The sequence below is a fragment of the Pungitius pungitius genome, chromosome 7 (genome assembly GCF_949316345.1).
Source record: "Pungitius pungitius chromosome 7, fPunPun2.1, whole genome shotgun sequence".
Taxonomy (NCBI): Eukaryota; Metazoa; Chordata; class Actinopteri; order Perciformes; family Gasterosteidae; genus Pungitius; species Pungitius pungitius.
In genome coordinates, this window is record NC_084906.1 from 11,563,863 (window position 1) to 11,578,345 (window position 14,483).

The 14,483-nt window shown below is 41.2% G+C and overlaps 1 protein-coding gene across 1 annotated transcript; it reads left to right on the top strand.

Annotated features, from left to right (window-relative positions):
• The first annotated feature begins 24 nt into the window (after positions 1-24).
• axdnd1 (axonemal dynein light chain domain containing 1) lies at positions 25-13,811 on the top strand. Its single transcript, XM_037469999.2, has 28 exons — positions 25-207; positions 659-786; positions 859-962; positions 1,354-1,447; positions 1,530-1,615; positions 1,689-1,745; positions 1,900-2,008; positions 2,275-2,396; positions 2,655-2,795; positions 2,994-3,098; positions 3,476-3,596; positions 3,754-3,855; positions 4,019-4,185; positions 4,380-4,443; positions 4,690-4,924; positions 5,561-5,750; positions 5,984-6,077; positions 6,310-6,500; positions 6,777-6,864; positions 7,092-7,235; positions 7,505-7,573; positions 8,450-8,551; positions 8,647-8,738; positions 9,080-9,219; positions 9,323-9,391; positions 10,910-11,088; positions 12,357-12,433; positions 12,944-13,811. Exons 1-28 carry the CDS (start codon positions 111-113, stop codon positions 13,128-13,130), a joined length of 3,354 nt encoding a protein of 1,117 aa, XP_037325896.1. The 5' UTR covers positions 25-110; the 3' UTR covers positions 13,131-13,811.
• The last annotated feature ends 672 nt before the right edge of the window (positions 13,812-14,483 follow it).

The window sequence follows — 14,483 nt, forward strand, 5'->3', positions numbered from 1 at the left end:
GGTGTTTCCATGGCAACGCGACCAGGCAGTTGAACCCCGGGGCAGAGTGGAAGGGACGATCGAATTCGGTTTCCAAAATACTACTGTAACATCGCCACCGTGAATCCAAGATGTCTTTGTCCGAGAGAGCCAATTCAGCGCCGAAATCGCCGAGGCCGGAGCAGGCATTGGACACGAGAGGTGACGTTAGCTCGCAGGCGGTTGGAGGTTAGCTAAGTTAGCTAAGCGTCCCATTGAGCAGCTAACAGGTGGATGGCACCCAGCGAACATCTTTCCGTTGAAAAGACGTCTAAGGCCGACGTTGAAAAGACGTTGTAAAATTAATTTAAGTAGAAGTTTACGTTTAGACGTTCACGTTTACACCACATTTCAACGTGATTTTTAATACGTTAATGTTTTCGTCCTCTACTTTGTGCCATTAACGTTATATCATTATTTTAGAGGTTTACAAAGAAACGACGTCCACATTTGTAAGTTTACGACCGATATTAAAGATCACGTTGAAAACAAAGTTAGTTCCACAAGTGAGAAAAACAAACCAGTAACTCACCTTGGTGTGATGTACATGTATAATGTTTGAAATGACACAAAAACGATCTACACATAATCCCTGTGGTGATGAACACTATTGTTGTGATAAATTGCCTTGTCCCAGCAGAGAACAGAAAGACACAGCGTCCTCCTGTCAGCAACCACGTGATCCCAGATGAGCTGCTGGTCGGCCTTCCCTCCACTGTGAGCAGCAGGAGCACACCGGGGCCCACTGCACACCACCGGCCCCAAAAGGTAGCTTCTATTGCCAATCATCTCAAGGAAGCTATTTCTGTGTGGCAGTTCCTGAAATGACTCTGATCTCAGGTGTTTGGATTCAGACGGCCAGATGCAGTCTGGCATCACCACCTCAGACGCGAGAAATACAAATTCTTCCTGGAGCAGCCGACGTCCCTGACTGGAGCAGGCAGGTCAGCTGGACCAACAAATTGTTGTTGCTGTTCATCCAAAGATTTAATTTGAAAACCAATATCTAACCAGGAGGGTCTTCCGTCATTAAAAAAAACCATTACATACTCTATTCCTGCTATTACAGCAACATGCACGTTAACTCTTTGCATATAATACAGGATTACTAAAAACCCATCTTGGTTTGATTTTGCATTTTCCTAACGGGACCAAACTGATTTTAAGTTTCTGTCTCATTGTTATCTGTAATCAGAAATGTATTGCTGTAGTATCAGGGCAATAGCAGATGTCTCAAACGCTCCTCAATTTGACTTTCTGCAGATTTACAGATAAAGAGAATAGATGTGCTTGTTTCTTTATTTTTTCTCTTCTATTTGCATGACGTTAATACAGGGATATTTCCTTTCTGTGTGATGCTACGGTAACCAAGAGGACAACGACCCCCCTACCACCACTGACTGACAGAAGTGGGTTTGAACACACAGAGGTAAACTGCCTCTGGCCTTTCAACCCATCAAATTGTATGTTTAGAAGTTTAATGTGATGCTGTGACCACCTCTGTATTTCAGAACTTGAGTGTCTCAGAAAGTCTGATCCCAGAAGAATATCACATTGTGAAAAACAAAGGGCTGCGGACCCTTGAGTTCTACGAGGAGTGAGTCTGCTCTCTTATTTGTTTATTTCTGTGATTCAAACTAACTCTCAGGTTGCTCTTGTTCTCTTGTCAGTGCGTTCACAGTGCAGTTGCGGGACGATGAACAGAAGCTACGGGTCTTTCCTTCACTGTGAGTTCAAAAATATAAATTTGTCTAATTTACAGAGGTTTTGGTTAAGTAGACTGCACTACTTTTTGGCAATGTTTTAGCTTAATAGTAGGAAGTAATAATATGTTGTAAGTCCTGCTTAGAAAAGGAATGTTTGTATGTTGTGTGTGTCCAGGAGGCCCAGTGGCAGACTGGAAGTGATCCAGCTGATGAGAATGATGGATGACATGCTGGAGAAGGCCGGAGTGGATCAGCAGTTTGAGGAGCTGACAGAGATCTCCCAGGTAGACAGACAAGCAGAAAGCACACCGGCTGCTCCGTGCCTCTATGACTGACACTAGTGCTGTGCTGCATTTGCTGTATGTAAGAAAAATACACACTACACCACCATCAGGCTTTTGGGGAAATTTGATACAGGGGTCGGAGTGTACTGAGGGTGAAACTGACATGACGTAAAAGCTGTATATGAAAAACTAATTTGCTACGGGATTTTTCCTTCCTGCAGAGCTATCTATACACAATGGAAACAGTGCAGTGCCATGTCTTACAGATGGAGGCCCTGCTGGAGCTTGTGAAGGTGGAGCAGAACATCTACAACGTTGTTTTCCATGAAGTGATTCGGCAGGTCAGCGTGGGCTGTGCTGAGAGAGGACAGCTTCTTGCCAAACTCAGGTTAACAGCCAATACACTAGGATGGCATTTCGATTCTAAAACACCGTTGAGGAAGTTTCATGTGCTTTTAAGAATAATAACTACACTACTAACAAAATTACACTTCCCCCTCTAATTGTATTACCTTTTTTGTATTTTTCTGAGGTTGATTCAGAAACAATCTTTGACGAATAGTCAGGAGACTTTTCTCAAAAGTTTTCTTCCAGTAGAGCCCTTTTTCACAGCAGCTCCTGTGTGTGTGTGTGTGTGTGTGTGCAGACAGCGCTACCAGTCCCTGCTGGAGCGAATCCCCTGCCGACTGAAGGCTCTGCACACTGAGGCAGTGGCACAGCGAGCTGTGGACCGCCGGCTCACCGAGGAGATCCACCGCATCAAGACGTCCATCCAGAAGCTCAACATGTACGTAGCTCAGGTGTCAGGTGACTGTGGGCTTTTTGAGCAATGGAACATGTTCAAAGAGGGATTTTATTCAATGGGTGAATAATAAATGCATTTATTATTATATTTAAAAAAATACAAAGCACTCATTAAAATATGAGGAATGTGTTTTCTGATTGGTCTGCGTATGTGTTTGTGGGTTTTTCATCCTCTTCGCAGGGAGCTGTCCAGAATCAGAGACCATGATGCATCTGTTTCCCAGCAGGTGGAGCGTGCTCACAGACAGCTGGCCGGGGCACTCGAGCAGTCTCAAACCAACTCCGAGTCAGTCCCTTGTACAGTAGTAACCTTTGTTTGTTTAGTCAAAAACACATTATCCCTTAGTTGATGCAATCCAAAATGAACCATGCTTATTTATCTTCTTGATGTGATGTATTTATTTAAAGAGACTATATGATTTATAGTGCCTTGATCAAGAAATTACCAAATTTAAAGACTAACATTGTTTGAGCAACTTCCCAGACCAACGTTTATTAGATAAGAGGGACTGCTAGCAACGCATCCTTGTCATAATGTACACATGTACGTACATGTACATGTAGGTAGGGGACAAAAAAACAACTGATTTTCAGCAGCAGTAGTGCAGGAGTATTATACTAGACTAGATGTTCCCTTTCAAATAGTCCACATGCTCTTCTCAGCGTGGTACAGGGTTATCATGAATTTTATGAGCTGCAGAGGGGGCGCCATGAGGCTCAGCTGCTCCAGATGACTGAGGAGAGAGACTCCTTGAGACAGTTGACGTTGGACTTTGCCCTCAAGGTGTGTGAGACACACATCACACCACGTGTTTGTTGTTATGCTGAATAGATAATACTTCAACTTTGATTACATTTCCAGACTGACTCAGAAGATTCAGAAGGAATGAGAAAAATGTTAAGGATAATATGTTAAGTATAATGTGATCTGTGATTGTCAGGTGATCTGGGTAAAGAAGCTGAGGCTGATCAGCCAGCTTCATATAGTTGCGCAGAGCTGGTTCAATACAGCTGTGCATTGCAGGCTTTACCTCTCTTCGAAGGTAACAATGCAGTTCCTAGTTCTTAATATTTTCATTATTGCTCAAGGCAAAAACAAACAAATTACTTTCTTATATATATATATATATATATATATATATATATATATAATATTCCTGTTCGTTCAAGTACACTTTTAATGTGATGGTGACCTTCCTGCTTTAGGACACGGAGGATCTGACTATCCTCACGGAACTTACTAAACAATGGGAAGAGCAGCTGACTGCTTTTATGGCCAATTTCAAGAACATTGAGCATGCTCAGTGTGAACAGATCAGTGTGATCCAGCAAGGTATCGCCAAGTGGCTCACCCTCTGCACCACGCAGAACAAGTAAGGATAAACCAAGATACCCAGGGAGATTATGTATGGGTTCATTATTATCCATTCATCTAACGAATATTTTATTTTTTTTTAAACACCTATAATACTGTCCTGCATAGTGTCAAGTAATTTAGAGCAGTTTATGGAAGAAGAGTTTGATCTGTGTGTGTATTCTGCCAAACATGCTTTTACTCTCTTTCAAGCTGTTCTGAATCAAAACACGCTTCTTTGGAAAGGTGCTTTGCTGATATGAAGGACTGGTCAAGTGTAAGACATTAACTTCCTCCATCTGTTTTGGCGTGTTCTTGTCATTGTAGGAATTTATGTTATCAATTCATCTAAATCTTTAACACGCTATTTTTAAACCATGGGTAAATTCTGCCATGCTTTTTTAAAATTGTATTCCAATTATTAAGTGGATATGTTGCAATTGGGTTCATTAAGTATGTGTAGTCAACAGCTAAGTTTAGTTTCTTTTCCTAAAGTCCTCCTCCATGTCCTTTGTCTCTTCAGACCCTTGCCCTTCAGTGTGACAGCTGTCAGGGTGAGAAGCTGCTTCTCTGCCAGTCGACACTCAGCAAGATCGACTGTGTCCAGGAGAGATGTTTGGATATGAGCCTTGAGCTGTTCAGAAGACACGCTTCTCCTGATGGCGCACCCCGCAGATGCCAAAAGGAGCTGAGAGAGCTCGACAAGGTCCTACCTGAGCTCCTGAAACAGCTGGAAGCCCAAGTCACTGGATATACCGGTGAGGGCTGACAGGGACACAATTTTGAATAATTCATAATTAGCTAGAAACTAGCATTCTTTAGGCCTACAGATTGATAAGTATAATGTATTTTTGCTTCCCACTGCTCTCATTCTTGAGTGAGTGAAGTCCAAATGGATATCTGTAAACAAACAGAACTAGTGACAGCTCCAAAATCAGCACGACTTATTTTTTTGTTTGTAAATTTTTATAGATTAGGCTACAGTTTTTTCATAGCCCTTTTAATAGCCTCCTTTGCGAGTGAATTTTTGTTTATAGGTTTTCATTTTTGGTTTTCCTCCCTAAAAGTGTGTTTTTGAGTTTATAGTTTGAGTTTATAGGTACTCCTCTGTTAAGAGTGATTTTCTGGTTAGAGATAATATCTTTCTGATTTTGGTAAATAAGTTTTGGTATATAATATAGACATTTCATAGCCATTTATTTTTGTCATTAAAGATACTAATAAAGACTGCCTAACGCGTTCACCCCACTGCATCTGAGTCCTCTTTACAGTCCAGGCCTGACACTAGTCACAGAATCTTCCGTCTCATATACCTGTTAGTGGACCACATTGTAAGATTGACTGCTTAATATGTGTATTAAGTGTTGGAACTGATTCCAGCCATGCTGTTTCAGCGATCCACGAACAGATCATGTCACTACTCGGCTTGATGGAGTCTGAAGTTACCAAATTTAGTGAAGAGGTGGCTCAACCAGGAATGATTACAGTTTCTGACTGGCTGAATCTGGAGAAGGCACTGCAAAACTGGAAGAGTTTGGCTGAAGAAGTCATCAAGAATGTGGACACAAATAAGCCAGACATATTGTAAGTTGGATTTAATGAAAAGGCAGATGCCTAATTTATTAACATTTTTAAATTAGGTTTGTAAATTTGCTCCAAAATGTACTGTACTATCCAATAAATGTGGCATTCTTCATGTTTATGGATCACTCATAAGAAAAAGTTTTTTATTCAACACATTTGTATTCTGGTGAATTTTTTAATGAGCACATTTAAACAGTTATTTAAGCGTTGCATGTGTTTGTTTGTTGAAACAGCACAGTGACAGAGAAGGCATTAGAAAGAGTGCAGGAATTCATAACCAGCCTGTCCACCTTCACTGATGGGGAGCAACACAGACTCATCGAGGAGGTCAGTGCCAACCAGGTTCAACCTAAACCCATCAAATGTTTGCAAAAACTACAACCTTGATTACATTTCCATGGCGTGTTTTGGAACAAACTCGTAACCTCTGACGCTAGATTACGTTTGAAAGACCAAAACCACTTCTAACATGTTGTAACTCATATAGGGGACAAACACCGTTACGAGTGTGTCTGTTTTGCTGTTACAGCTTACGTTTGAGTGTTTTCTCTCCTGTCAGGTCAGTTCTATTCACATGGCACAGACCCGTTGGATGTTAGATCTGTTGTTCCTCACGCTACCCGATTATAGTGAAGACCAGGACCAAGAACAGGAACACCGCTGCGTTACAAACATCTCACTACAGACGCTCGATAAGGATGCCAAGACACTGAATGAGAAACTGAACCTTATTTCCATGTACATCAGCAGGTAGCTGAATTTTACAATTTATATAACAATAACAATTTATAGTTATGCAGATGCTTTTAACCGACCCTTAAGTTGTATAATACCTAAACCTTTCTGTCTAGCACAAGTACTGGTCTGAATCAGAGGGCACTGCTTACCTTTTACACACTCTGCAGTCTAACAACACACAGAAATGAAATGATAGTTACATATGTTTAGTTACTCTAAGACTGAAATTAGTAGTAGATGGGGACTCTATCCAGGATTAAAACAGGAAATGTTTGTTTTTGACTCCAGCTCTTGCATACGGATTCTGGAGGAGCAGAGGCTGAAACCCTATGAGGTCGAGAGTGAAGATGAGATGAATGAGTGCAGAAAGCTGCAGGTGATGTTATGATACAGAATGACATAGATGGCAAAGTCTTAATTGAAACATCAGGGCTGTATGTCTTTACATTTCACAAATAGTTATTGTTTAAGGTACAACAGAAAAATCAAGATGCACAAACCAACATTCCGTTTTCAAAACAATCCAAGAGAGGGAGCCATACCCAAGTTACAGAATAAGGGAAGATGCCTTAAACAAACCCCTGTTGTGCTGTCCATCCTCAGAAGGAGTGCACTGATTGGGTGGAGACCAGTATAATCCTGCTCACAAGAGCGACAGGTGGTGTTATAGAGGTGCCTGTCCCACAGGCTGACCCCGCCTCCAGCGTTGATGTACCGGTCTGTCCAGCAGACAGCATGGAGACTCTGGTGAGGACACGATTAAAAGAAAACTTACATGGATAGACATATTTTTGATTTTGAACATATTTGCTAAAGATGAGTATGTAGTTTATTGTTGTAATCTGTCATGACTTCAGAAGAGAGATCGCCATCAATCAAGCATCAGGCTTTACTCTAGTCACAATCTGTTGCTGGTATCAGTTACCCAAATAAATTGTGATAATTTCATCACAAAAGTTAGATCTAGAAATTGCAAGAGAAAGCAAATGTTTTTGTGGTTTTGTGTGTGTTTGCAGGTGAACAGAGAGGTTCCAGCTGAGCTGAAAGCAGAGGTCAAAGATGAGATCATGGCAGAAACGAGCGAGGTGAGTCATTTTAGCAGCTTTGAAGTATGTGGTAGTTGAGTATGGAGTACACTCAATGACACCCTTCAATAATACAGACTATGTGTATTTTGTTAGGTGTGGCTTAGAGTCTAAGGTATGAATATCTATTATGTAGGTCGATTAATGACATTAACTTAAACTAAACCAGTGGTTTTCAACTGGTCTGGACCCACCATCACCCCATCGGTCAACACGGGGGGGGGGGGGGGGGGGTGGTGCTGAAAACTGAAAACATGGACGGACGAGTCGGAAAAAAAACCCGACACTCCGCTGCATTAGAGAAAGTCCCTTCAAAATAAAATCACAGGATGATTTTTTTTTTAAATTATTTTATTTTCCCATGCAAAGAAACTACAAACGGGACCCACCAGTTGAGAAACACTGAACTAAACTATTATACTGGACGCCGCTGTTTGGCGTCAACGTTTTATACAACATGCATCCTGTTTTGTCAAAATGAAAATTTGCTGTAACATAATAAACAACAGTTGCAAGTTTAATAATGATCATGACGCTAATGATGAAGACGGTGATTTGTGTTCTCAAGAGGCCCCTGCTGAAGGAACTGATGCACTACAAGAGGTTTATCGGTTACTAATACCATTTGTGCATTTAAAAAAAAAAAATCTGACACAGAAGAATAAAATGACAAATTCATGGTTACTGTGATCGTTATAGAGTTTTTGAGTGTCTTTGATATTGTGGAATTGTCTGGAAGACAGAGCGGTTTTAAGTAATTTAAAAAACACTTGAGGATTACATTGGTCTTTTTTTTAAGGAACACAGCTTTTTTTCACATGATGTGGAGAAGACCTGCCGAAAAATAACAATGTTGTTATTGTCGTCCTCCTGCAGGGGGAGCTTACAGTTTACGAGGCCCCTGTGTTGAAGCTAATAGGCTATGATGGAAACATTACAGAAAGAAAGCTGGGAGAGAGCCGTGTCCAAATCAAAGGGGTCAGAACACTAAAGCACACACTTTTTCCCGTGTTAGTGTCTTGCCTTTCCTCATGTAAGGAGTTGAATAAACTGTCCTTCCATCTGTTTGTCAGACTGAGCAGCTGGTTGTGTCTCCAGCAACAGATGAAGCCCGGAGAGCTTTTAGTGATCTGACCACAGTAGTATTTCTGCAGCAGGAACTGCAGTAAGTCAACTCTATTAATGTGAAGGGCAACTTAATTTTTGTACTACGTTCCCATGATATTAATCGCGTCACCTTTTAAAAGGGATCAATGTTTTTTCACTTTTATATCCCCAGCTCTCAAATGTTTTTTAATGACTTTTTCAAAAAGCGCAACAGTTAATAGATAAATCTGGTTTGTGCACGTTCTGTTTTAAACACTGGCTGGATTTCTATGCATGCTTTTGTATTGCCCTTTTTTACACATCCACAGATTAGCTGCGCTGTGTTTGTTCAGAAATGAGACTGGGCGTGTGGCTGTGTAAAAGACATTCGGTCTAGATTCCTCTTCATGAATGTTTCAGTTATGCCGAACTGCGTGTCCAGTGTACCGAGCAGCGAGCCTTCAAGGCCGAGGAAGCTCTGCAAGTAGCCTTGGAGAAGATTCAGGACCTGGAGAGACAACTGCAAGGTCGACCCAGTCTGGAGCCCGAAAGTAATGAAGGTATGGCCTAAATAAGATATTGTATCTTGCTACTGGGCAATATTACAGTTTTAAAGTGTGAGGTTAGTACATGTAGAGTGCAGTACATTTGTTTTTGTTGCAGAGAAAAAGACAACAACGCCTCTCTCCCCGCTACCAGAAACCACTCCAGCTCCTCCAAAGAAGACCGCAGGTGAAGGCAAACCAACATGTATCCCCAAAAAGACCAAGAAACGCTGATCTGCATGTGATCAGAAGGTCACTCATTTAAATGTTGCTGTTTTTAAATAAATTCTAGTTTTTTATTTTCATGTATTTTCTGTGATGAGACTGCAGTCCATCACATTCACATGTTATGGACCCTCAAAGTTATAAGGACTTCTCCATATACCAACACATGTACTGCTTCAGAAGGTTCCGAATGAAAACACATGAAAGCAAAAGAACAAAACGCAAATACATTGACACGATCAGGATGTTGTCCGAAATCAAACCGATTGCATGAGAATTCATATATATTTATTGATTCTATCCTTTATGTAATGGCATGCTGTGGTTTTGTTTCTCCTTTTGATATGTCCGACTCAAATGATTTTTTTTTCCAAAATGGAAGTGTGCAGAAATTACATGGAAACCTTTAACACATTACATACACCCAGTTGACCAGTGGAATTCAGTGCTTAATCTCAGCTCCATGAACCACTCAAATTCCAATAAACTTAATAAAACATTGATTACAAACTTTTTTTAATGGGTCACAAAGGCTGTTGACTTTTACAATGATCAAAAGGCTCTGAAACGGTTTCAAAAGCTGAAAATGCTTTACGCTCTCTTCTGTAAGGGGAGTGAAATATAACATTTATACAATGATACACTTTCACATCATTGGAGAATCTTTATCTAGTTCCCCCTCTGTCGTCCCAACCTCTCCTTCCACAGCAGGGGGAGGAGGGGGTGGGAGTGATGAGAGGTCAGGGGTCAAGCCTAGTAGATCTTGGGAGAGTGGAAGGACCAAGGCGGGATGGAGGAGCCGCAGCGAAGCTCTGAACCCGTCCCAGGCTTCTCTCTCTCCTTCTGCGGCTTTCGTCTGGGAGAAAGAGAAGGACTGCTGTTCTACAGAAACTTAACAGGGAATGCAGAAATGATCTCACTGGCTGAGGTTGACTTCAGTTCAGAAGCTAAACCAAGACTGTGTTTTGGGACGGAAAATCTAAAAAAGGGCATGAACAATCTTTGGTGTCACCTTTTGTCTTTTATACAACGACAACTATCAGCCAAAGTTAGACATGTTCTCATTTTAAATAGAGGTTTTTCCAGGATTTCTTAATATGATGCTGATGAAAATAAAGCTCCTGAGTTGAATTAATATTTAGTCAAATTGACAACAATAATATTGTACTATTGGAAAGCAGGCATTGACATATAGAACACATTTGATGAAAGGGCTGGTATAGTTACTCACTCTGACCTGGTGTTGTATTTTGGCCACAGCCTCTGCAGCCAGACTCTGCTGTAACTCCACAGGAAAACTAAGCTCGCCTCTGACGGGGAATCAAACACAGGCCTGGTCAGCAGGAAGATCACACTACATGAATTACTCTTTGTTGTTTACCTAAAAAATCTCTGAAAGATTTCAGAGGAAGAATTTCAATTAATGATCTTTCTTTATCTTCATTCTTACATGTCGGCTCTTTCCACCTTGATGCCCCAGCGGCAAGCGACAGAATCAACACCTGCTTGAATCTTCTGTCCAATCTTCCTCCTGTTCAGCAGGATGTGGCTGAATGTGTGTTGGGCGAGTACGTCTCTGACCACTGCTTGGACCAGAGTCTGCATCACTGTGGTCAGACTGGACAGAGCTGCGCTGCACAAAATCACATTCTCTATCTGGTAATAACACACTGCACTCAGCTCCGGCCTCACCAAGTCCTTCGTCACCACCTGGGTACAGACGTGTGAAAAGTCAGAAGTGACATTAGATCAGGGGTCCCCAAATTTTTCCCCTCTCTTATGGGTGGCCGGGGTCAGAAAAAGTGTGACGATCGCAGGGGGTGCCTAAATGTAAACATTTATGGTTTTCCAGAAAGCCACACATAACCAAATATTAATAACCCTTTCCGGGATCTTCACAGAAAAAAGTCAGGAAATAAATAACACTATTTGTGAAATAAATAATAACCCTCTCTGGGATTTTCACAGAAAAAAGTCAGGAAATAAATAACACTATTTGTGAAATAAATAATAACCGCCACCGCCTCTTGACAGATGAGACAAACCTTTCTTTGCATTGAACAAAAAAATAATCGTTTGACCACTGCAGGTTAAATACCCTGCATTCTGAATCAATTTTTCTCTTACCTAACCTTTTCTCTATTATTCCGTTCTATTTGACGGGGGCTAGTCTAGGATTTGCGTGGCCAGACTGAAGTTGCGGGGCCAAATGTAGTTTGGGGACCACTCCATTAGATTGTCTTCAGTGTTCAGTTAATTCAAAAGGGAGAACTTAATTTATTCATCCTCTGAAAAGGTTCTGTACCGTGTGAGGAGGAACCTTCAGCATCGTCAGGCGAATGTCAACCTTGTGACACACATCAAGGAGTGGAAGGTAAAAAATCAGGCCTAGTGAGAGAAGGGAGGATGGTTAATGATGATGACTAAAAAAATACAAAAAATTACGGGTGGTCCCAACTTAACACGATTTAGCTGTATGATCAAGCCAGCCATCGCACCAGAAATTAATACCAATGACATATGCTGAGAAATGACAAGTCAATTGTGTTGCATAAAAAAAGGATGCGGTAATTGGTGACCACCTGGTCCCCTGGGTCTTCCTCTGAGTAGGTGACCCAGTCTGAAGATCACTGCTCTCTCATGCTCCCTCACTATCTGTTGATCAAAATGACAAATGACAATCAGTCAGTCCAAGTGCATAAACGGCATCAATGGCTGCAGCGACTGTGTCAATTGACATGTAGGCCATTTGCTTTATACAACACTTTTGAACGATAAAATAGAGTCTGAAAGTATAAGAACATGAGTATGTAATGGTGGTTGTGGTTATAGTATATTGCACTACAAATAAAACAAATGCAATCAGGCGAAAATGCTGATTGTCTAAAACAGCTCTCGGTCTGCGATGTGCTCGTACTTTGACACAGAACCAGATGGAAAGAGGGAGGACGAGGAGAACCAGAGCCAAGACGAAGACCATCAGCAGCCACTCAAACACTCCCAGGTTGTCGTGCTTCACACCTGCAGAGATCCACATCCACACTTTGTTTGAAGAAGCCCAAGATAATATTACATATAAACAAGAGACTTTTGTCAATCTTTAAGCCCCCAAATTGCCGAAGACCTTTTGTTAGGTTACGATTTGTCAATACTAAAAAGAATTACGTTATTGCAAATTTGAAATGTAAATTAAATGTATTTGACTCATTTTATTCTTCACAATACTCATTATTTACTATCTGTAATTTTTTTTTTTGAATATACACTTCAGACAGACATTTTCAGATCACAACATTTATCCACAGTTAAACAACAACACAAATCAAATGACTGTAGAGCGTTTCCCGACTGCATATCGAACGTTACCTTCCTCCTGTTCTGCTGATTCCAGAAGCCCGAGGTTCTCCTCCTTGACCTCGATGTCTCTCACGCTGTCTATGTCCACCACTGTGGTTCTCACCTCCACCTGTGTCTCCTGCTCCGCCTTCACCTCGTTCTTCTTCTCCCTCTGCAGCCTCTCCTTCCTCGGTGATGATGTCCTGGGGACCCGGCCAGCCTTGGATGGCCTTGGTCTGTCACTTCTGGGAGGCGCAGAGGCTCCGCTTTCCCTCTCCCTCTCCCTTGCTATGCTGGATCTCGACAGGAGACCGGGGTGGATGTCGGAGGACGTCTCCATTCTCGCCGGAGGCTCTGCAGTGTAGAGCATGTAGGTGGGATGGCTGTTGGGGTGGTCCAGCTGGACGGGTTAGTGGATGGTTTGTTTTTGGGGGGAAAGTAGAGAGAAATATTTTCTATTTCATGGTTTGCTTCCTCTGGCTGGAGGTCCGTGTAGTCAGTGCAGCTGCCATGCACTGTGGTAGCCACAGACTACATAGATGGTAAATTAGTCTGGACTAGGGAGTAGGACAGCAGTGGGAGTGACGCACACCACCTTGATATTCAATAGGATTTGTGTTGTCAAAGCAGCAAATCAAACAATAAGTAAATAATAATGTAGGAAAAAGTCAAAATACGGTAAAATTACAAGTTCTCGTGTAGGTCATCTTCCAATCTCCAGGCAAATATCTTCATTTTTTCTCCCAGATTCAGAAAGACCATATTAGAGATAAACTAAGAATACCCAGGGATTGTTAGATGTTTATTTCAGTTATATTCAGTAAAATTTGTTAGCATTATAATTTGCTCATTTTCATGAATAAGCTATCACAAGGGAGTAAAAACCCAAATGTTTACTTTCTGTCACAGAAATATTAAAGTGTAAAATATAAGTTATCTTCTATGCCATTGCATCATGCACAGAAGTTTCTACTTGAATGAATAACATGTACAATATGAACAGACATACTAATTGCATTAAACTTCTATATCTTTGTTTCACTGGGTACATTTGTTTGGATTATGTTTCTTTCCTTTCAAAGCCAAAGCCATTCAAAGTTAATTGCTGGGACAAAGTGTCCCATAGGAGCTGAAGGAGTCATGTTGTCTTCATTTTGAATGTGCAGAGTCAGGCTTCTCCTTTCCAAAGAGCTGATGCAAGGCTTTTGCTGCTTTCACAGGCCAGGACACACAATATCCTCCCTAATGGATCCTTAATTAAAGTGAAAATGGTCAGAGCACAGCTCTTCATATCCATTTTTCTCCACCGAGACCAGACGAGATTGGCAGGGGGGTTATTTTATTATAAAAAGTTTAAACACTCAAATAACACATCTTTTCTAGGCTTACAGAATATCAACACGAAAAGTAATAACATAATTTAGAGAATAAATAATACTCCCCCAAAGAAGACACCAAAATAACCCACTCCAAATCCAGTAATATAACTCCTTCCAAATCTGAGAAAGGAAATGACATAAATAATAAGATTCCCCCCCAAAACTTTTGAAACTCAAAAAGAGAGATGCTACCAAAACAGACCAAGCAAACAAGAAAAAACACATCAAACAAAAGCAGAATAGACCATGTATGTGGAATTATAAGGAATCATGCGGGTTCCGGTTGGTGTGGCATTAAGCCACAATATCAACAACAAGAACCTTCACCCTAAACAACAT

Excerpts from the sequence above, each read along its gene's own strand:
- axdnd1 (XM_037469999.2), top strand. The coding sequence starts at position 111 with ATGTCTTTGTCCGAGAGAGCCAATTCAGCGCCGAAATCGCCGAGGCCG. Across the intron at positions 2,397-2,654 it reads CAGCTTCTTGCCAAACTCAG|ACAGCGCTACCAGTCCCTGC; the intron begins GTTAACAGCCAA and ends GTGTGTGTGCAG. Across the intron at positions 11,089-12,356 it reads AAAATCACATTCTCTATCTG|AACCAGATGGAAAGAGGGAG; the intron begins GTAATAACACAC and ends ACTTTGACACAG.